Below are 21,967 nucleotides of genomic sequence, written 5' to 3'. Positions count from 1 at the left end.
GTGACCCATGTGACACTCCCATGCTTTTGCCCTTGTTCCACCCCTTCTCCATCAGGGAGCATTTAGGAGTGAACTGGGCAAAACTGCCCAGGTGAGTCACTCATTTGCCCAGAAAGTGCAAAGTCGATGACTCTCTGTCCAATATCCGGCTGGAGTTCCTCCTTCCTGAATGGTCTCCCGTTACAGCAGGACCGGGACCAAGCCCCATGAACTCTTCTACCCTTGCAGAACTGGGGGCCTACTCTAGCACTCTTTTGGGTGGCTGTGTTCCAAAGGGCCACACTTGTTGCAACTTTCACAGGATGCCAGCACTGTAGCACTGGAAGGAGGAAGCCTGGATTCACGTAGCTCCACCCAGTTCAGCTCAGGCAGGTTGCAGACGCCCTTGTGGCTGGAAGGGAGGCCAAGCCACGTGACCTCCCTGGAGCGTGGCTTCCTCTCCTACGCCCCTGTCGTTTCCATCATACATTTTGTAACTTGGTCTCAGATCCCTCTGCCCTCCGTGGTGCCAAGGTAACTCTGAGCATCTTGGGGGCACATGAAACAGATGTGTGACCAGCGTGGTCCTGGGCACATCATAGCTTCTCACAGCACCAGAAGCCTGCAAGATGGCCACAAATTCCTCCCACCGAGTCCTTGCCTCTTTGCAGTGTGATTTCGCCGCTTCTCCCATCCAGAAGTGGAGTCTATTTCTTCACTTCCTGAATCTGGGCCATGTGATTTGCTTTGGCCAATGGGACAGAAGCAAAAGCGAAGCTTGCAGAGGCTGTAAAGCACATGTATACAGGGGTCTGGCCTCTCTTTCCACACCTGGAGTCTTGCCATGTGAAGGAGCCAGGCTAGCCTCCCAATTGCAGGCCATGTGGGTGAAGACATCTTAGGTCATTCAACTGCCAGCCCATCTGCCAGCTGACTAGACACGTGAGCAGGGCCAGCAGAGGCCAGCCTGGCTCAGAGGCAAAGGAGTGCCCAGCCAAGCCACTGAATTACGATAAATCACAATTAATGGTGGTTATATTAAGCTGCTAAATTGGGGGTTGGTTTGTTTCACAGCAGAAGCTAACTGATGCATTCCTTCTCATGATGAGTCTATGTTTAATTGTCATCTCCTCAGAGAGGCCCTGCCAGCCACCTGAACTCAAATAGCACCCTCTCCCATCACTCTCAAAAACCCTTCCTCTGCTTTATTTTTTGTCACCTGACAAGATGTTCTACATTGATTTGCTTATTTGTTTTCATCAGTCTTTCCCACTAAGATGGAAGCTCCCTGAGGGCAGGGGCTCTGTTAGCTGTGTTCACTGTTGTTATCTCTAGAGCCTAGAATAGTGCCTGAAAACAGATGGTCAATTAAGGCTTTTTTTAAAAAAATAAATGATTGATTGAAGAGTATGTGTTTAGTAGATATGTGTAGGTAAATGAATCAAAATACAATCATTTGAGTTTCACCAAAATCACAGTCAATGGTAAACATGTTGCTACTATGGTACCAAGCCCTGTTCTTGGCCCTGGAGAATTAGGGGTAAACACAGCAAAATCTCTCTAGGAGCTTCCACTGCAGTGAAGACAGACAATGAACACACATCAAAAAGATAATCTGATAGTTCCACGGAGTGATGAATACCATGAAAAAAACGAAAGAGGTAAGATAGGGACTAACTAAGCAGGAATAGGGATGGTCACGGAGGGCCTTTCTGAGGAGGTGACGTTTGAGCTGAGACCTGGGCGATAAGAAGGAGGCCGCCATTCTCTAGCATTTCTGGAAGAACATTCTAGGCTGAGAGGGCAGGAAGGGCAAAGGCCCTGGGACGGGAACATATTTGATCTGTGGTTGGAACCAAGTGACTGAGGTAGAAGATGGAGGAAAATGAGATCAGGAGGTTAGGTGGAGGCTAGATCATGTCATGAAGTCTGGATTTTCTTCTCTGCAGTGGGCAGCTAGGGAGGCTTAGATGTGGAAGCCGAGAAGTGACATGATCGGACCCGCGTCTTGGAAAGCGCACTGGGGTTGGACTCCATAGGGAGGCCAGGCAGGAGGCTGTTGTGATACCTGTGGCCGGGACAAAGGCGGTAGTGGTGAAAATGGGGGCAAAGTGGACAGATTCGGGATCTGTTTTGGAGACAGCGTTGACAGGGCTCTCAATGGCCTGTATGGAATTAACGAACAAAGAAAATGTTTCGACCCAAGAGACAGAGTAGCTGTGGGTACCATTCCTGAGATGGAGAAGGCCTAGAGGTGAAGGAGGGAGTGGATTTAGATCGGGGGATCCCTGTGAGGGAGAAATGCCACCTCCCGCTCGAAACAAGAGGCAGCACCCCAGACTCTCCCGAGCCTGCCACCCCTTGTTTGCCTGGCGAGATGCACTGTGACGCCGTCTAATCTAGGGCTGCTCTCAAAGTGATTGCTCTCCTTTTTGAGCTAATATCCGTGTTCCATATTCATTTTCCTCTGGTGTATCAATTAGTATTTATATAAATGGAAGTTAATTTTGTTATTTCTCTCCCATATTTCAACTCTCTCAGCTCCTTTCCTATTCATCACCACTGATATTTGCAAAACTTCCAAAATTAGTGTCATCTGCAAATTAGCAAGTCATATATCCCCGTTCAAAACATTGATAGGATTGGCCGTATTTACCAACCCCAACGCATCCCCCCTGGGTCACTTTATCAAAGCTCTCTTCATTTGCACAGGCTGGGAAAGTAGGGTTAGGATTTGGGATACAATGAGGAAAAAGCCAAAGGTTCAGAGAAGAGAGATTTGGAAATCACAGGCCACAAAACGGGCAGAAGGTCCCTGATCAGGAGGTTCTTCTGCCTTCCTGCTGAGTAGAGACGCAGAGAAATTACACTTTCCTTGCAGCAAAAAGGTCTGGGAGCGCTATTCCAGGGCAAAACTCCCAAAGGCACTGAAATAACATTTCCAAGAAAGGTCAGAAGCCGGTTCAGTGGGACAGACATTTACATACAGCATCTTTGGGGAAATCATCAGATGAAGAGGACAGTGGCTCCTCCCTTCCTTCCTTCCTTCCTTCCCTCCCTCCCTCCTTCCTTCCTTCCTTCCTTCCTTCCTTCCCTCCCTCCCTCCCTCCCTCCTTCCTTCCTTCCCTCCCTCCCTCCCTCCGTCCTTCCTTCCTTCCTTCCTCCCTCCCCCCTCCTTCCTCCCTCCCTCCTTCCTTCCTTCCTTCCTTCCCTCCTTCCTTCCTTCCTTCCCTCACTCCCTCCCTCCCTCTGTCCTTCCTTCCTTCCTTCCTTCCTTCCTCCCTCCCTCCTTCCTTCCTCCCTCCCTCCTTCCTTCCCTCCCTCCCTCCTTCCTTCCCTCCCTCCCTCCTTCCTTCCTTCCCTCCCTCCCTCCCTCCATCCTTCCTTCCTTCCTTCCTTCCTTCCTCCCTCCCTCCCTCCCTCCCTCCCTCCTCCCTCCCTCCTTCCTTCCTTCCTTCCTCCCTCCCTCCTCCCTCCCTCCCTCCTTCCTCCCTCCCTCCTTCCTTCCTTCCCTCCTTCCTTCCTTCCTTCCCTCCCTCCCTTCCTCCCTCCCTCCTTCCTCCCTCCCTCCTTCCTTCCTTCCTTCCCTCCTTCCTTCCCTCCTTCCTCCCTTCCTATGGTTATGGCACTCTAACCTCCTCTGAAGCACTGTATGGGAAGCTGACTCCTCACCCTTGGCTCCAAAGATGGGCTTCTGACCCAGGCCGGGCCAATCCGTGTTTTCCATCACACCCCGCTCCCTGCCAAGGTGAGCCACGGTGATTATTAGTTAAGGATGGGCACGTGACCCAAGCCAGGTGAGGAGACAATTCTGGGACAACTGCTGGACTTAATTGGGAAGCAGAAGTTCTTTTACCTGGGATTACCGGGTACAGCTTCTAGGGGCTCCCATGTGGACAGTCTGAATGGGAGATGGACAAGAGAGTGAGAAATAGGGCAGAGAGATGCAGGGAGATGCCAAGGCCTGATGACGTCATTTGCACACCTGGATCCGGCAGTACGGGGAAACTAGCAACGCCTGATCTTTTTAGTTGCATAAGCTAAGAAATGCTCTTTTTTGCGTAACTCAATTGGAATTCAAGTTCCATTGTTCCCCCCGGACCCCGCCGCTCAGGATCCTGACCAACCTAGGGGAGTCCAGACTAAACAAGAAATGACTGCTGTCTTCCAGGACCTTGCAGCTCTGTGGGGATGCTGACTCTTCCCAAAGACCTCTGAGGTGGGGCAGCCTCTCAGGGAGTGTGTTGAGTGGTGAGGACCTGGGCTTTGAATTCAGATATGCTTGGTCCCGTTCTCGGCCTTGCACTAGCTGTGTGACTTTGGGTGGCTTTCTCAATTTCTCGGAGCCTCAGTTTCCTAATCTAATCTGAAAAATGGGGAGAATAAGAGCTGTGAGTGGGATAAGGGAGGGAAAGCCCCAGCACAGTGCCTGAATGGGATACACAACCAAGCCTCAAACCAGGCTCTTGACTACATTAGGTTGGCTTTTAAATTACTCAGTTGTCCCAAAGTCCCAAAGTAATTGAGAGAGAGTTCTGGAAAGTAAGGGGCTGTGAGGATTCAAAGGAAGACTTTGTCTTTTCTAAGAGGTAATTTATCCTTCTGGAGTGAGGGAGGGAGAACTGAATTCTCAGTGGGCACCGTGGGGAAGGCTTCTGGGGATGGGGTGGGATTACAGCAAGGCCTTAGGAAGGCGGAGTGGAGGACAGTGTGGGGCACCACCCAGATCCCACCTCCCATCCCCAGGGCTGAAGGGCTCATCCCTCCAGTGGCTGGGAGTGCTGACAGCTGACAGCCCACAGCTGAGTCCCCCCACTTGTGACTAACCCTGGCTTTGCCCCTCGCCAGCCCATATCCAGCGGCATGCTAACACAGGCGTGTAAAGGCCCAGCCCCCTTACTCAACTCAGGGGCAACTTCCAGGGGACTCTGCAGCTCCCTGTGGAGCTGGCAGAGGCCTTGCTGCGACTGCCCCGCGGCCCAGTTCTCCCTCTGCCCAGCCCTGCTTCCTGCCCTCCCCCAAAAGCATGCCCCAGTAACTCCATCTCAGAGGCTGCTTCTTGGGAACCCAATCGAGAGTCACATCCTTTCAATGGGCAGGGATGGAGAGCAGGGAACAGAAGCCTGCAGGGGGAGGTGGGGCGGGGAGGAGGCTAAACTCTGACACATTCCAGCTTCAGCTTCCTTCTGGAGACAACGGTGGGGAGGTGGGGAGGGGGCGTGACAATGGCACATCTCTTCTTTTCAGAAGATAACTGGAGGCAGATGACAGGCACGAGGGGGCAAGAAAGAGCAGGAGGGGGACTTCCCTGGTGGCGCAGTGGTTAAGAATCCGCCTGCCAATGCAGGGGACATGGGTTCACGCCCTGGTCTGGGAAGACCCCACATGCTGCGGAGCAGCTAAGCCCGTCATGCGCCATAACTACTGAGCCTGCGCTTTAGAGCCCCCGAGCCACAACTACTGAGCCCGTGCACCACAACTACTGAGCCTGTGCTCTAGAGCCCGCGAGCCACAACTACTGAGCCCATGCACCACAACTACTGAGCCTGTGCTCTAGAGCCCGTGAGCCACAACTACTGAGCCTGCGCTCTAGAGCCCACGAGCCACAACTACTGAGCCCGCGTGCCACAACTACTGAGCCCGCGTGCCTAGAGCCCGTGCTCCGCAACAAGAGAAGCCACTGCAGTGAGAAGCCCGCGCACCGCAACAAAGAGTAGCTCCTGCTTGTCACAACTAGAGGAAAGCCTGCGCGCAGCAAAGAAGACCCAACGCAGCCAAAAATTTAAAAATTAAAAGATTTAAAAAAAGAGAAAGAGCAGGAGGGGAGGCCGCAGCAAGCAAACCCCCAGAGCCTTGTGAACAGGGAACCGGTGGGAGAGATCACAGCGCAACGCTGGGCCTGAGGAGTCCCTGGGATGCAGGCGGAGGTGCTGGTGGGAAGTATGCGGAGTAAGAGAGGAACTGGCTGGAATGGCACACAGGCAGAGGAGACAGAAGAACAGACACAGCGAAACCCAGACGGGATCTGCTCAGAGGCCACCAACCAGCAGCCGGCTGGCCGAACACACGTGTTTTGTTTGGCTCATAGGGTGTTTTAAAATACTGTAAAATTAGTCAGCAACGTTGAAAAATCTGGAGATTTCATGTAAAAATCCAGATTTCTGACTTCTCAGAAGACCTGGCACCTGCGCCGGTACTCCTGCTGCCCCACCCCCCCCTAGAGCCAGGAGGATGCAGACTTTCTCTGCTCCAGCATCTGCTCTGTGGTCCAGTGTGAAGGGGCAACTCAAACCCCTGACTGACAGATGCCCAAGTCTCTCTGGCTCTTATGTCTTCTTGCTCTATAACTTCTGGGCTCTGACTGCCGCCTCCCGGGTCAGGGCTGCAGCTAACACGTAAGACGTCTGCGTGTGAAATGCAGAAGTGCCCCTCTGGGAGGGCACACTGTCAGGAGGACCCCTCTTCTGAAGGGATGCAGCCCTGCCCGGGCCAGTGTCACCAATGCAGGCTGGTTTCAGCCCTGACTTATCCTGGGGCCTGGTGTCTCTGTGCCAAGGTACAACCTGCCCAACTGTCCCGGGAAACCCCGTCCCAAGTGGCCATGACTCCCTCCCCACCCCCGACCCGTGAAGGTCCTCCTTCCCCGACACTGCCCCCAGAGAAGGTACTCACAGATGCCCTGGTAGATGCCCGGCTCTGGCGTGGTGACTTCAGGGACAGGGGGGCTGGGGGGCAGCTCTGGTTCAGGAGTCTGCACACAGGTTGGAGAGAAGCACAGGGAAAGGGGGTGATTTTAGTGATACCCACGCATCTCACTGGACATCTTCCCAGCTAGATGCCCACTCTGTGCCCCAGGTAAGTCCCGGTGTCTTTTCTGGTGTTTTCTGCCCTGGTGGGAGCTCCAAGACTGGTAATACGGCGGGCCCAGAAACCCTGAGTGCATCTGAGTCCTTGCTGGAAGTTCTTACTGGTAGGGGAGGAGTTTGACACTAACCAGCTCAGATGATTAGATTTTCTGGAACAGGGAAGGGCCCTATCTAGTTTACCTAGTGAACTAGAGGAAGGGGGGAGGGAGAGAGATCGGGAGGGAGGGATGGAGGGAAGGAGAAGAAAGAATTCAAACGTAGAGAGTGGTTCTCAACCCTGGGGCCTATGCATCTGCATTTTTAAAACCTCCTCTGTGATTCCCATGGGCAGGCAGATAAAGAACCCTTGGTCTACAGACACGGTGGGCTGCCACACCCTGCTTCTTGGGTGTCTATGTAAACTCTTTTCATTAGATCTCTGCACCGTGAGTCAGGGTAGAAGTGCCTGTACTGCGTCACAGACAGGAAAGCTGAGATGCAAAGAGAGGTGAAGTCGCTTGTCTGGATCTTAGAGTTTTTAGTGGGGATAATGTTTCGGTACCCAGTGACACCCTGATGACCCCTCAGTCCAGCCCCTAGGGACGGCCCCTCCACGCCCCTGCCCGGCTATGGGGAGGAGGGAGAGGAAGGTTGTCTGCCAGAAGTTAACCCCTGACACTGAGTGGTCTCCCGGAAAGCTGCTGCCCTGGAACCCACGTGCCTCCTCCTGCCTTCCCTGGCGCCCTGCCCTCCCTGAGCCTCCTGCCACGCCCCCTGGTGGATGCACCCGACCCGGGACACCTAGGCGGGCTTGGGGCGGCTCCAGCCCAGACACCTGCTAGGGGTGTGACACTGACGGGGCCTCCCTGAGCTCGAGGTCCTATCTCTAAGGCAGAGAGAGTGATCCCTCCCTGCCCCTCCCAGGACCAGATCCTACCAGAGCTCCTGAGCAGGGACTTTGCCATTTGGAAAATGTTGGGGGAATGAAAGGCCTCAAGGCCATCTCCCAGCTGGAGGCCTGCGCAGCAAAGCCAGACCACGGACATGTTTTGTGGCCGCAGAATGGTTGAAAACATCATGGATTAGTTGCCAACGTTTCTTAATGGGGAGATTTTTACGTAACAATCCAGATTTCTGACTTTCTTTGAAAAGACCAGGACAACCGTCAACAACGAGCTAGCCTGTCTGAGTGGGCGGGGCATGTCACTGTACCGCCTTGGTCATGACCTTCTTGTGTCCGAACCTTTTGTCCCTGGTTCCTGGTTCTCTCCACTCTTCCCCCCACCCTCTTTAACCATCTCCTCTTTCTCCCATGGCCTCAAGAACATCCCCGGAGACCCTGGTGTCTCTTCACCTTGATTACTCGTCTTTGACTTGGGCTGACCATTGCCCTGAAGGTCATCTTTCATTTTTGATAATTTGTCCATTAAAAGCACGGACTTTGGAGTCCTGCATTCAAGTTCTAGCCTTGTTATGCTCCCAAGATGTGCCCTTGGGCAAGGCCCTTAGCCTGTCAGCCTTGGTTTCCTAAACGGGGATATTAATCATCTCCACTCCAAGGGCTGTCACGAGGGTTAAGCACGACAACAAGGTGCTCCACACCTGGATTACTGGTATGTGCCCAAGAAGTGACTGCCAGGATCATCATTCTTTTAATTCTCAAGTTCGCCTATTAAAAGCATTTCTAGCCCTTCCATCAAAAACAACAGTGAGTGATCAAAATGCAACCCAAAGCAAAACTTCCCGAGACTGCCAACCTCTAAATTACAGAAATGACACAGAACTGATTTCCCCTAGCTTTGATTAAAATTTGAATACTTCCTTCACTTTGGTTTAAAAAAAAATAAAAAATAATTAGAGAATGAAATATGACCTACAGAACAAAAATGAAGCAGAAAAATGGGAAATGTCAAAACGGGAGTACCAGCAGCTTAAAGGAGATCCATCTTCATTCCTCCTGGTATACTCTGAGTCAGGAGGAGAAGTCTCTCTGGGGCGCCCACCCGCCTCCAGTCCTACCCGGTCATCAGCCCAGGAGCCAGCCTGGGTGTAGGGCCTCTCCTCCCCCAGGCCGTCGGCCGTGCTGGGCCTCCTCAGCGCCTCCTCGCACCGCAGGCTGCACAGGCTCTCCACGTCCAAGTCAAACGTCTCATCAGAACAGAAGATAGCCTCAAGAATGTCATCATCCGTTGTGAATAAGATCGTGTCTCCAAAGTGCTCTGGAGCTGAAAGGGGTACCAGGAAGACAGAAGAGTCAGCTCACCCCACGTCCCAGTGATGTGCAGACCAGGAACCTAAACCCATCAATCTTTGGGCTAGAAGGTCCCAAACCACTAACAGGTCTTGATTTGTGTAACTGAGCCTTATTCTTCTTTACGCATTTGCAAATGGAATTCACAGACCATAAGAACCACATAGATTTAATGAAGGCACCTAATCTGATGAGAGTCACTGTGGTCTATCATGAAATAAGGGATGTTTCTCAGGCGCGGGTGAGGCACGGTAGCTGTGGCTGCTGCTGCCCCATCCAGACCCTCTGCCATCCTTATAGGGGGCCTTCCTGGAAGGGTGTGGGAGTTACGTCCCAACCAGGGGAGTCTGAGGGTTCCGAAGCCCTGCTGCTTTGCCTTAAGGCAGGACAGACCCTGCGATTTACACTCCAGAGCTCCCCTTGGGATCAGGCTGAGGCTGGGCTTCCCCTGAAACGATATCCTTGCCTAGCTTCTCCCCCCGACCCTTCCATATCCTACACCCCTCCCTGCCCTACAGGGTCTCCTGAGAGCGCTCCCTCCATAACTCACTTGCACTCGTCAGGCTCAGGCCCTAGGAGGCTAAGGAAGGCTGGTACCCAGGGGAGGCGTTTCAATGAGGTCAGCTCTTTCACACCCAGCAGCAAAAGGCAAGGAGGGGGCCAGCTCTTGGAAAGGAGAGAGACCCGTCCGTCACTGGCTAGCCACTAAGTTTAGTTTTTCCTCAGAGCCTCAGCGAGTAGCAGGTAGGGGCTTCGAGAGCATTCTTACAGACACACCGTACCTCCCGTCAGGGTGCCTGAGGCCTTGGCGATCTCTCCCTTAAAGATACACTGTGTATCTAACAGCATCGTGATGTCCTTCACACCCCGGAAGGAGTGTATCCGCGATTTGTTGTAATTCCAGATCCTGATCAGGGCGACTTGGCAAGGCTGCACGAAATCAATGGAGATGGAGTGGGACTTGCCCGGCGTGAAGGGGGCCAGCCAGACATGCATGTCGTCCTGGGTCCTATTCACCCCGTCGATAAGGTTGGTGACCACACGGGGGTCTTTCCCATAGGCCGGTAAGATATTGATGTCCGGGGGGTCGGCTTGAATGTTCACTATTTGAACCGGCTCTCCCTTGGAACTGAATATTTCTATCCCGTTAAGGCCAACGTAGTGCCTGTCCCCCCACGTGGACTTGATATCGACGACCAAGTGCTGTCCATAAGGCAGGACGGGGATTTTAAAGTCACCCCCGTCATCTACCTCTAGGGAGCCGTGCTCCTGGCCTTTCATGGGCTCCGGCTTCTCCTCCTTCCAGGGATGCGGCTGGTCGCTGTGCCGGCTGCTCTTCTGCTGCTGCAGGAACTCATCCAGGATGTCGCCTTGGAACTCCACGTTGGAGATGCGTCCCCGGTGGGAGTGGTCAAAGACGGTGAGGGAGTTCCACGATTCACGTAAGGTGTGTTCCTGCTTGCTGTGCCACTGGGGCCGCAGTGGCGTCTGGGTGGACCAGGCATCTTCTGGAAGGAAGGACACAGGAGAGGCAAAGCCCCATTAGTGGCGTGTGTGGAAGTGGGGACCCTTAGTGATCGTTTCACCCAGTGGCTCTCAGCTGGGTGGGGGTCACCCTCAGGGGGAAATTCTAGAAACCAGTGGGTGGTTCGATGCTCTTGGCTGTCTCAGTGCCTATTGGTCCTGCTGGCACTTGAAGGGTGGGACCAGGGATGCGACTGTCCCTCACTGCCGGGGATGGTTCCAGGCACAGAGTACGCTCTCCTGTCTCAGGCACCATTCAGGTCGGTAAAAAAACTGTTTATGGTCACCCGAGTCTGGAACCTAGTTGTTTTACAAAGAGCACAGTGTTTCTCGGCGTACTTTGAATTTTCTAAGAATGCGACTACCTTGCAAATCAAGGGAACACTCTCTGCTTGTGTGAGAACCGTTTCAGAAACTCACATGACCCAGGGCGATGCTGCTGCCTGCGGAGTCTGAGTCAGCAACCCCAGGGTCTGCTCTGAAGGCTGTCACAGCCACGTGACTCTAACGGGGTGTTTCAAAGACTGCCTAATAGCGGGCGGAAGACTTGTGAAAGAATGTTACATGGGGAAAAAAAAGAGCCAGGGGGCTCCCCTGGTGGCGCAGTGGTTGAGAGTCCGCCTGCCGATGCGGGGGACACGGGTTCGTGCCCCGGTCCGGGAAGATCCCACATGCTGCGGAGCGGCTGGGCCCGTGAGCCATGGCCGCTGAGCCTGCGCGTCCGGAGTCTGTGCTCCGCAACGGGAGAGGCCACAACAGTAAGAGGCCCGCGTACCGCAAAAAAAAAAAAAAAAAAAGAGCCATATAGGCCATTTTAGATGCGGCCTCTCCTAGTGTGGGCAGCATGTCCCGACGTGTTAATATCATCGTTTCTGCGTGGTGAGTAGGAAAGACTTGTACTTTCTTCTTTGACACCTTATCTTCTAAGTTCCCTACGTGTAATTTTTATAATCAGGGACAAATTCTATTAAAAAACCAAACAACCCAGGTATATTACAAGGTAAGGAATTTCCTTCTACTTGTGCTTAAACTGGCTCCGAGAGCCGAAGCTGCGTCTGGGGCTTGCGGAGAACGCGGGCCTGGCCCTCGGAGGCATGGCTCTGACGGCCCTGCTCTCCTGCTTGTAGAATATTAAAGCCCCGGCGTGTGCATCTAAGCAGCGGCCGGTCCTCACGGCCACGCCATGGCCAACTGCCATGTAAGGGTGTCATTCTGAAAAAACAGCAACTGATGACACTGACATTCTGTTTTTCCTCCTTTCATATCGTGCTGCACCCTGCACTCCATTTTCTGCCTGTCTCCTCGGGGGCCTGACCCCATCAATTATCTCCTCTCTCCAGAATCTTCAATCACTCCTGCCCCACTGGCATCTTCCCCTCTCTCTGTCTGCAGACATTCATAAATCTCTCCTACCTGAAAGAAAAAGGAAACTGACCTGATCTTGGGGCTCCCTCCCACCACCGTCCTATTTTCTCCCTCCTTTCACCGAAGACACGGCATCCTCATCACCACTGCCCTCTCTCACCACCATCACCCTCTCTCAACCCCCTGAAACTTGGCTCCTGTGTGCAGAGTTGTTGTTTTGCCCACCCAGACTCCACTTCTCCTCCTAGGAACAAAATTCTGATTTTCCCCACCTTCAGTCCATGCAGATTAGGCAAAACACTGACAGTATCCTTCCAAGCTGGGCTCATGAAAGGAACTACGGGGAGAGAGAGGGGCTCTCTTTAAATGGGCACCGCTGAGCTGGGAGGATGGAGGGGTGGGGTTGTTGGATGCCATTTGCTACACTGTGTGTGGGGAGCCTGGCTGAGAATGAAGCTAACCTGGGGAACGTGAGCTGAGAGATGGTGAGTCCTGATGACAATCATTTGAGCCCCTGGATCCAGCCGCACCTGAAGTCCATCCCTTTGTGGTTTTCTGTTCCCGGCATCCATAAGAGTTCTATAATTCCCACAACCCTCCACTGAAGTGACTTTCTCCAAGTACACAATGACTCCAAGTACACCACCTTTTCTCAGTTCTCCTTCCCTGCTTGACATTCCAGGCAAAGCTCCTCCACTCAGCAGTCCCCCCCGCACACCAGCTTAGGAGACATCATCCCTTCCTGGTTCTCCACTTCCCCGGCCAACGGCTCCTCTCTCTGTGTCATGGCACCTTCCACTCCTCCTTGCACTCTAAGTCTGGTGGTGCCCAAACCCCTCAGCTCCATGCCGTCCTCTCCCAACACTGCCCTCATCCAGCTCCTGGCTCCCATGCAGGCCCTGCTCGCTGACATCAGCCAACTTCTGGCCTCTCTTCCTGGGGTACCATCTTCCAATTCCAAAGACCCCTTGGACGGTCCAGACATGTCCACTCTGTCACTTCAAACTCCGGGTACCTAAAATGGAGTTTGTCATCAACCCCTCTAATTGGCATTATCTCTACTACATTGAGAATAAAGAAAATCTAACTCCTCACCGTGCCTCTAGGGCCCTGAGTGTGGACCCCCAACTCCCGGCTGACTTCTCCAGCCTAGCCTCACACCCTTCTCTCCACAAGCATCCCACTCCAGCCACGCCAGCCTTTCATTCCATGGACACGAGTCTCTCCTTGCCTCAGAGTCGTTGCCCTTACTGTGCCCTCTGCCAGAACGCTCTTCTCCCAGAGCCCCATTTCGCTGGCTCTTCTTGACACCCTCCTGCTTGGAGAGGCCTTTTCTGCCCTGTTCCCTGCTGCATCCCAGGGCCTGGCACAGAACCTGGTGCCTGGAAGTGCTCAATAAACGTGTGCCAGTAAAGGGACGGGTGGTTGGCACCACCATCATGTACCCCCTGTGCTCAGGGCTGGACGCCGAGGGACTCCCCCTCCACCTGTCAGTTCTCCTGCACCTCCTGTCCTCTCCCCTCCTCCTCAGCTGTCATTAACAAGACCCCAGGAGTGCCTTCCATCCTTTCTTTCAGGCATGAGGCTTAACATCTGGCAGAAGGAACTTCCCATATGGATCGTCATGACCTCAGTTTACTGTGATTTGATTTCCACTGGCTGAAATGAATGCGCTGGGTTGGTCTGCAAGGGCAACGGAGGAGAATTCACCAAACGTCACGTGTCAGGGACTCAGCCTGCCCTTCTCTGCCGGGGTGCGCAAGAAAGGCAGGCCTTGGCTTTCATCCTGCATCTGCTTTCTGACCTATTCTCCCCGAGATGTACGTACGCCCTGGGTTTTAAAAGCAGAGAGGTATAGACTTTGCCTTGGACCTCTCAGATGAAACAGCAGGCTGGGGCCCACGTTTCCCTCTGTCACACATGACTCATTAGACTTTGGGAGTTGGGCAACTGCTGGGATTGGTGCTTTGTCCCGTCTGTCAACATTCCTGCCAACAAATCTGAACCGATAACAGAAAGCTACTGCTTTAATCTGCAGTCCTCATGGTCTGGGAGGGACCAGTATGAGATGATGGGATTAAAGGTTCAAAACTACTCCTTGGTGGAGATTAATATGAACTGCAAAATTCTGAACTTCAGTTTATAAAAATCACTGGCACCACTGTAAGGTAGCCATTAATTGCTATTAAAATGGGAAGTGAAAAAGCATGTAGTGAGATGCAACAGAACCACGTTTATTCGAGGTGAACAGCCCATTAGCCATAGCTGATTGGACTAGGAGTGGACACCTGACCCATGCCAGCCAATCAGCTTCTGCCCTGAGACTCTGGAATTGCATTCTGGAGCTAGAGCTGGGAAATTGTCACTTTTGGACTGCGAAGCCATTTCCTGTCATGTGCACAGAGGAGGGGTGAGGAAGAGTGGACCTGCAAAGCAGCAGAGGCAGGGCCCAGCAGCCCTGGAGAGTCAGGGAGAAGCTTCCTCGGTGCCTACTGGCTTTCTGGTTCCTCCTTCAAATCCCATGTGGTGCCTCCTGCCTTTGGGGGTCCAGGAGCTTCTCAAATAACACCCCATTTTACTGCTCAAACTGGGCCAATGAGATTTCATTCACCTGTAGCTAACTGACCCCTGATAAAGACACTTCCAAAATGCAGATGTCATTACAATGAGATACTTTGTTTAACAAAAGGATTTCCAGGCTCTCTATTACGGTGACAGCAAGATTCCAGTCCCAGGGAGGATCGTGGGCAGTCATTCATTCTACAAGCACTGTTGGAGGGCTTGGCCCCCACCTTTCCTGACGGGCATGGCTATGGGATTTGGCTCTATGTAATGGGTAATTTAAAATTTCTAAGCAACTTTCTTTTTTAGCACGACTAGCTTAACAAGCATGAAATCTCAGGGGCTCAGTTCTTAATGTGTGTTGAGCCAAGCAGTGAAATGCCTGGAAGGAAATTAAAGTGAGACAAAGTCTTCTGAACATGGACAAGCTAGAAAAATGCCCATCACCTCATAACTCCCAGAGGTTCTTTGGGTCTGTTTACCAGGAAGGTTTGGAATTGCCTAGCTCTTCTGGGGCAGGTGGCTGATGACAGCTGGGGAAACGGCACTGTAGGGTAGTAGTTCGAAGCACGGATGCTGGAGCAGGACTGCCTGGGTTCAAATCCTGCTCTAACACTTATTGGCTGTGTGACCCGAGGAAAGTTACTTAAACCTCACATTTTCTTTTCTTTTCTCTTTTTTAATCATATAACTTTCAGGTGTACAGCATTGTGGTTCAACATCTGTATACACTACAAAGTGATCACCACCATAAAACTAGCTCCCATCCATCACCATACAGTTGACCTCCTTCATCCATTTCACCCACACCCCAACTGCCTTCTCCTCTGGGAGCCACTAATCTGCTCTCCATATCTATAAATTTGTCTTTGTTTTATTTTGTTTGTTTTGTTTATTAGATTCCACATATTAGTGAAGTCATCGGTATTTGTCTTTCTCTGTCTGACTTATTTTACTTAGCATAATACCCTCAAGGTCCACCCATGTTGTTGCAAATGGCAGGATTTCATTCTTTTTTATGGCTGAGAAGTATTACATTGTACATACATTATTCCATGTACATATATACTATATATATATGTATATACATATACCACATCTTCTTTATTCATTCATCAGTGGACACTTAGGTTTTTTCCATATCTTGTCTCTTGTAAATAATGCTGCAATGAACATGTGGTGCATATATCTTTTCAAATTAGGGTTTTCATGTTCTTCAGATAAATACCCAGAAGTGGTATAGCTGGGTCATATAGCAGTTCTATTCTTAATATTTTGAGGACTCTCCATACTGTTTTCCATAGTGGCTGCACCAATTTACAATCTTGCCAACAGTGTACAAGAATTCCCTTTTCTCCACATCCTCGCCAACATTTATTATTTCTTGTCTTGTTGATAGTAGCCATTCTAACAGGTGTGATGGGACATTGCCTTGTGGTTTTGATTTGCATCTCCCTGATAATTAGTGATATAGAACATCTTTTCTTGTGCTTGTCAGCCATCTGTATGTCTTCTTTGGAAAAATGTCTATTCAGACCCTCTTCCCACTTTTAAATCTGTTTGTTTTTGCTGTTGAGTTGTATGAGTTCTTTATATATTTTAGATATTAACCCCTTAAAAGATATATGATTTGCGAATATCTTCTCCCATTCGGTAGGTTGCCTTTTCATTTTGAGGATGGTTTCCTTTACTGTACATAACCTTTTCTGTTTGATGTAGTCCCATTTATTTATTTATGCTTTTGTTTCTCTTGCTTTTGGAGTCAGATCCACAAAAACATTTCTAAGGCTGATGTCAATAAGGTTACTGCCTATGTTTTCTTCTAGGAATTTTATGGTTTCAGGTCTTATATTCAAGTCTTTAATCCATTTTGAGTTAATTTTTGTGTACGGTGTAAGACAGTGGTCTAGTTCCATCCTTTTGCATGTGGCTGTCCAGTTTTCCCAACACAATTTATTGAAGAGACTGTCCTTTCTCCATTCTATGTCTTTGCTCCTTTGTCATTGATTAATAGTCTATATGTGCATGGCTTTATTTCTGGACTCTCAATTCTATTCCATTGATCTGTGTGTCTCTTTTTGTGCCAGTATCATACTGTTTTGATCACTATAGCTATGTAGTATAATTTAAAATCAGGGAGCATGATACCTCCAGCTTTGTTCTTCTTTCTCAAGATGCTGATGCTTTTGGCTATTTGGGATCTTTTGTGGCTCTATATACATTTTAGAATTATTTGTTCTAGTTCTGTGAAATACACCACTGGAATTTTGATAAGGATTGCATTATATCTATAGATTGCTTTAGTAGTATGGTATGGACATTTTAACAATATTAATTCTTCCAATCCATGAGCAAGGAATATCTTTCATTGTGTGTGTGTGTGTCTTCTTTAATCTCTTTCATCAGTGTCTTATAGCTTTCAGTGTACAAGTCTTTAACCTCCTTGATTAAATTTATTCCTAGGTATTGTTTCTTTCTGATGCAATTGTAAATGGGATTGTTTTCTTTACTTCTCTTTCTGAGAGTTCATTATTAGTGTATAGAAATGCCACATATTTCTGTATATTGATTTTGTGTCCTGCAGTTTTACTGAATTCATTTATTAGTTATAACAGTTTTTTGATGGAGTCTTTACGGTTTTCTATATATAGTATCATGTCATCTGCAAATAGTGAGTTTTATTTCTTCTGTTCTGATTTGGATGATTTTTATTTCTTTTTCTTGCCTAATTGCTGTGGCTAGGACTTCCAATGTTGAATGAAAGTGGTGAGAGTGTGCATCCTTGTCTCGCTCCTGATCTCTTAGAGGAAACACTTTCAGCTTTTCACCACTGAGTATGATGTTAGCTGTGAGTTTGTCACATATGGTCTTTATTATGTTGAGGTATGTTCCCTCTATACCAACGATGTTGAGAATTTTTATCATAAGTAAATGTCGAATTTTCTCAAAACCATTTTTTAAATCTATTGAGATAATCATATGATTTGTATTCTTCATTTTGTTGTATCATGTTGATTGATTTGTGGATATTGAACCATCTTTGCATCCCTGGAATAAATCCCACTTATTCATGGTGTATGAGACTTTTAATGTATTGTTGGATTAGGTTTGCTCATATTTTGTTGAGAATTTCTGCATGTATGTTCATCAGTGATATTGGCCTGTGATTTCTTTTTTTTTTTTTTTTGGTGATGTCCTTGTCCAGTTTTGGTATCAGGGTAATGCTGGCTTCATAAAATGTGTTTGGAAGGTTTCCCTCCTCTTCAGTTTTTTGGAAGCATTTGAAAAGACTAGGTATTAAATCTTCTTTGAGTGTTCTGTAGAATTCACCACTGAAGCCGTCTGGTCCTGGGCTTTTGTTTGTTGGAAGATTTTTGATTACTGTTTCAATCTCCTTACTAGTAATTGGTCTATTTAAATTTTCTATTTCTTCATGATTCAGTCTTAGAAGATTGTTTGTTTCTAGGAATTTATCCATTTCTTCTAGGTTGCCCAATTTACTGGCATATAATTGTTCATAGTAGTCTCTTACGATCCTTTGTATTTGTGTGGTATTACTTGTAACTTCTCTTTCATTTCTGATTTTATTTATTTGAGCCCTCTCTCTTTTTCTCTTGGTTAGTCTAGCTAAAGGTTTGTCAACTACATTTATCTTTTCAAAGAATCAGCTCTTAGTTTCATTGATTTTTTTCTATTTTATTTTAGTCTCTACTTCATTTATTTCTGCTCTGATCTTTATTTTTCCTTCATCTACTGATTCTGGGCTTTATTTGTTCTTCTTTTTCTAGTTCCTTTAGGTGTTAAGTTAGACTGTTTATTGGGAATTTTTCTTATTTCTTGAGGTAGGTCTGTATTGCTATGAACTTCCCTCCCAGAACCACTTTTGCTGTATCCCACAGATTTTGGTATGTTGTATTTCTGTTTTCATTTGTCTCCAGGTATTTTTTGTTTCTCCTTGATTTCTTCAATGCCGCCCCCCCCAGTTGTTTTGTAGTATGTTGTTTAATCTTCATGTTTTTGTGGTTTTCCCCATTTTTTTCTTGTGATTGATTTCTAGTTTCATACCACTGTAGTTGGAGAAGATTCTTGATGTGATTTAAAACTTCTTGAATTTATTGAGACTTGTTTTGTGACTTAACATGTGATCTATCCTGGAGAATGTTCCATGTGCACTTGAGAAGAATGTATGTTCTGCTGCTTTTGGATGGAATATTTGGTATATATCTGTTAATCCAATCTGCTATAATATGTTGCTTAAGTCTGATGTTTCCTTATCAATTTTCTGTCTGGATGATTTATCCATTGAGGTAAGCAGGGTGTTAAAGTCCCCTACTATTACTGTATTGCTTTCAATTTCTCTTAAGTCCATCAATATTTGCTTTATATATTTTGGTGCTCCTATGTTGGGTGCATATACATTTATAAATGTTATAACTTCTTGTTGCATCGACTCCTTTATCATTATGTAATGCCTTTCTTTGTCTTTTATTATAGTCTTGTTTTAAAGTCTATTTTGTCTGATATAAGAATAGCTACTCCAGCTTTCTTTTCATTTCACTTGCATGGAATATCTTTTTCTATCCCTTCACTTTCAGTCAGCGTGTGTCCTTACTTCTGAAATGAGCTTCTTGTAGGCAGATATAGATGAGTGGTTTTTCTTTTAATCCATTAAGCCACTCTCTGTCTTTTGATTGGTGAATTTAGCCCATTTAAAGTAATTATTGGTAAGTATGTAATTACTACCATTTTGTGAATTGTTTTCTAGCTGTTTTTGTAGTTCTTCTCTGTTCCTTTCTTTTCTCATTTCCCTTATGTTTTGGTGGCTTTCTTTAGTGCTATATTTAGATTCCTTTCTCATTTTCTTTTGTGTATTTACCGTGAGCTTTTTCCTTGTGGTTACCATGAGGATCACATATGCCATCCTAGGTAAGCTGCAGTCTGTTTTAAGTTGGTAGCAACTTAAATTTGAACACAGTCCAAAGCTTTGTCTTTCTACTCCCCCTCCACACATTTTATACTTTGATGACAAGTACTACATCTTTTTATTTTATGTATCCCTTAACAAACTATTGTAATTTTAGTTAATTTTAACATTTTTGCCTTTTAACCTTCAAGCTTGCTTTATAATTGATTTTTTTAAATAAATAAATAAACAAATTTATTTATTTATTTATCTATCTATCTATCTATCTATCTATTTTTGGCTGCGTTGGGTCTTCGTTGCTGCACGCAGGCTTTCTCTAGTTGTGGCGAGAGGGGGCTACTCTTTGTTGCGGTGCATGGGCTTCCCATTGTGGTGGCTTCTCTTTGTTGCAGAGCACGGGCCCTAGAGCGTGCGGGCTTCAGTAGTTGTGGCACATGGGCTCAGCAGTGTGGCTCACAGGTTCTAGAGCACAGGCTCAGTAGTTGTGGCATGCGGGCTCTAGCATGCAGGCTCATTAGTTGTGGGGCACAGACTTAGTTGCTCCACGGCATGTGGAATCTTCCCAGATCAGGGCTTGAACCCATGTCCCCTGCATTGGCAGGCAGATTCTTAACCACTGCACCACCAGGGAAGTTGTGCTTTATAACTAATTGATCCACTACTTTTATTATATATTTACCTTTGTCATTAAGATTTTTACCTTTGTATGTTTTCATATTATTAATTAGTGTCATTTATTTTCAGTTTAAAAGAGTCACTTTAACATTTCTTGTAGGGCCAGTTTAGTGGTGATAAACTACTTCAGCTTTTGCTTACCTGGGAAACTCTTAATCTCTCCTTCAATTCTGAATGATAAACTCACTGGGCAGAGAATTCTCACTGGAAGTTTTCTTCTTTCAGCATTTGGAATATGTCATGCCATTCCCTTCTGGCCTGTAAAGTTTATGCTGAAAAAAAATCTGCTGACAGCCTTAAAGGGATTTCCTTGTATGTCACAAGTTGCTTTTCTCTTGCTGCTTTTAGGATTCTCTTTTTATCCTTAACTTTTACCATTTTAATTATAGTGTGTCTTGGTGGGTGTCTCTTTGGGTTCATCTTATTCGGAACTCTCTGGGCTTCCTGGATGTCTATTTCCTTCCCCAGGGAAATTTTCAGCCACTATTCCTTCAAATAATTTTTCTTGCCCTTTCTCTCTTCTCCTTCTGGGAGCCTATAATATGAATGTTATTCTGCTTGATGTTCCAAAGATCCCTTAAAATATCTTTATTTTTCTAAAATTCCTTTTTCATTATGCTGCTCTGTCTGGGTGAGTTCCATTGCTTTGTCTTCCAGCTTGCTGATTTGTTTTTCTACCTCATCCAATCTGCTGCTGAACCCCTCTAGTGTATTTCTCAGTTCAGTTATAATTTGTGTGATACTTTCTTATATTTTCTATCTCTTTGTTGTTCTCGCCATGTTTGTCCATTCTTCTCCCAAGTTCTATGAGCAGCATTTGACCGTTATTTTGAACTTTTTATCAGGTAGATTGATGATCTCTGTTTTGTTTAGTTCTTTTACTGTGGTTCTGTCTTGTTCTTTTGATAGGAATATATTCCTCTGTTTCTTCATTCTGCCTAATTTTCTGTGTTTGTTGCTATATATTAAGTAAATCAGCTACCTCTCTTGGTCTTGAAGGAGTGGCCTTATGTAGGACATGTCCTGTGGGGCTCAGAAATGCAGTCGTGCCTGGCCACCAGAGCCAGGTCCTCAAGCAGTGTCTCCTTATGGGTTGCGTGCATGCTCTTGTTGTGGCAGGGTCGTGGATGCTGCTGCCATGCATTGGTGGGCAGGGCTGGCCCCTGGAAAGACTGCAATGCTGGCCACAGTGGCTGATGGGTTCTAGTGGGCAGGGTTATCACATAGTCAGCTGTGAGGCCTGGCTGAGGTGTAGGGGTGGGTGGGGCTCTAAGTGGGGTGTGCCGACTGGTGCTAACAGACTAGAGGGAGAATTCCAAAATGGCACCCACCAGCACTGGAATCAGCAAGGTAGCCTGAGACTGGAAAAATTGCTCCCTCCAGTTTCTCAGTCCCCAGGGAGCATCCCAACTCGTTCCTGCCTCTCCAGCAGATGCTTCAAGATTAGTAGGTGGGTCCCATTCACCTATGGTCCATGCACTTTTCAGTCTGGTGTTTTTGTGCTGGTTTTCAGGTGGAGTGAGTGTGAGTGTGCCCTTTAAAAGCTAGCTTTCCATTCTCTGCAGTTCTATAGTTTTGAGTGTATTCCCCATTGGTTTTCAAAGCCAGATGTTTTGGGGCCTCATCTCTCTTGTGCAGGATCTAAGGACTGGGGTGCCTGATGTGAAGCTCAAATCCCTCAATTCCCAGGGAAAGTAACTGTACCTGTGTAATCCCTCCCATCTGTGGACTGTCACACCTGGGGTGTGGTTTTTTCCTTGATGAGGTCACCTCTCTGCCTCTCCTACCTGCCCTGATGCTGCCCTTTTACCCTTTCTTGTGGAGACTCTGTTCATCCAGTTT

General features: G+C 48.0%; 1 protein-coding gene across 2 annotated transcripts in view; it reads right to left on the bottom strand.

Moving 5' to 3' along the window:
* KATNIP (katanin interacting protein) overlaps window positions 1-21,967 on the bottom strand; it is a 184,140-nt gene that overhangs the window by 19,659 nt on the left and 142,514 nt on the right. For both annotated transcript variants that reach the window (XM_033426051.2, XM_049699349.1), the window contains 3 exons: window positions 9,858-10,583; window positions 8,844-9,049; window positions 6,652-6,730 (listed from right to left, as the gene is read on the bottom strand). In XM_033426051.2, the coding sequence (XP_033281942.1) occupies window positions 6,652-6,730; window positions 8,844-9,049; window positions 9,858-10,583 (1,011 nt within the window). The remainder of the gene's footprint in view (window positions 1-6,651; window positions 6,731-8,843; window positions 9,050-9,857; window positions 10,584-21,967) is intronic.

This window comes from Orcinus orca, chromosome 16 (genome assembly GCF_937001465.1).
Source record: "Orcinus orca chromosome 16, mOrcOrc1.1, whole genome shotgun sequence".
NCBI lineage: Eukaryota > Metazoa > Chordata > Mammalia > Artiodactyla > Delphinidae > Orcinus > Orcinus orca.
This window is presented reverse-complemented; position numbering and strand designations above follow the sequence as displayed.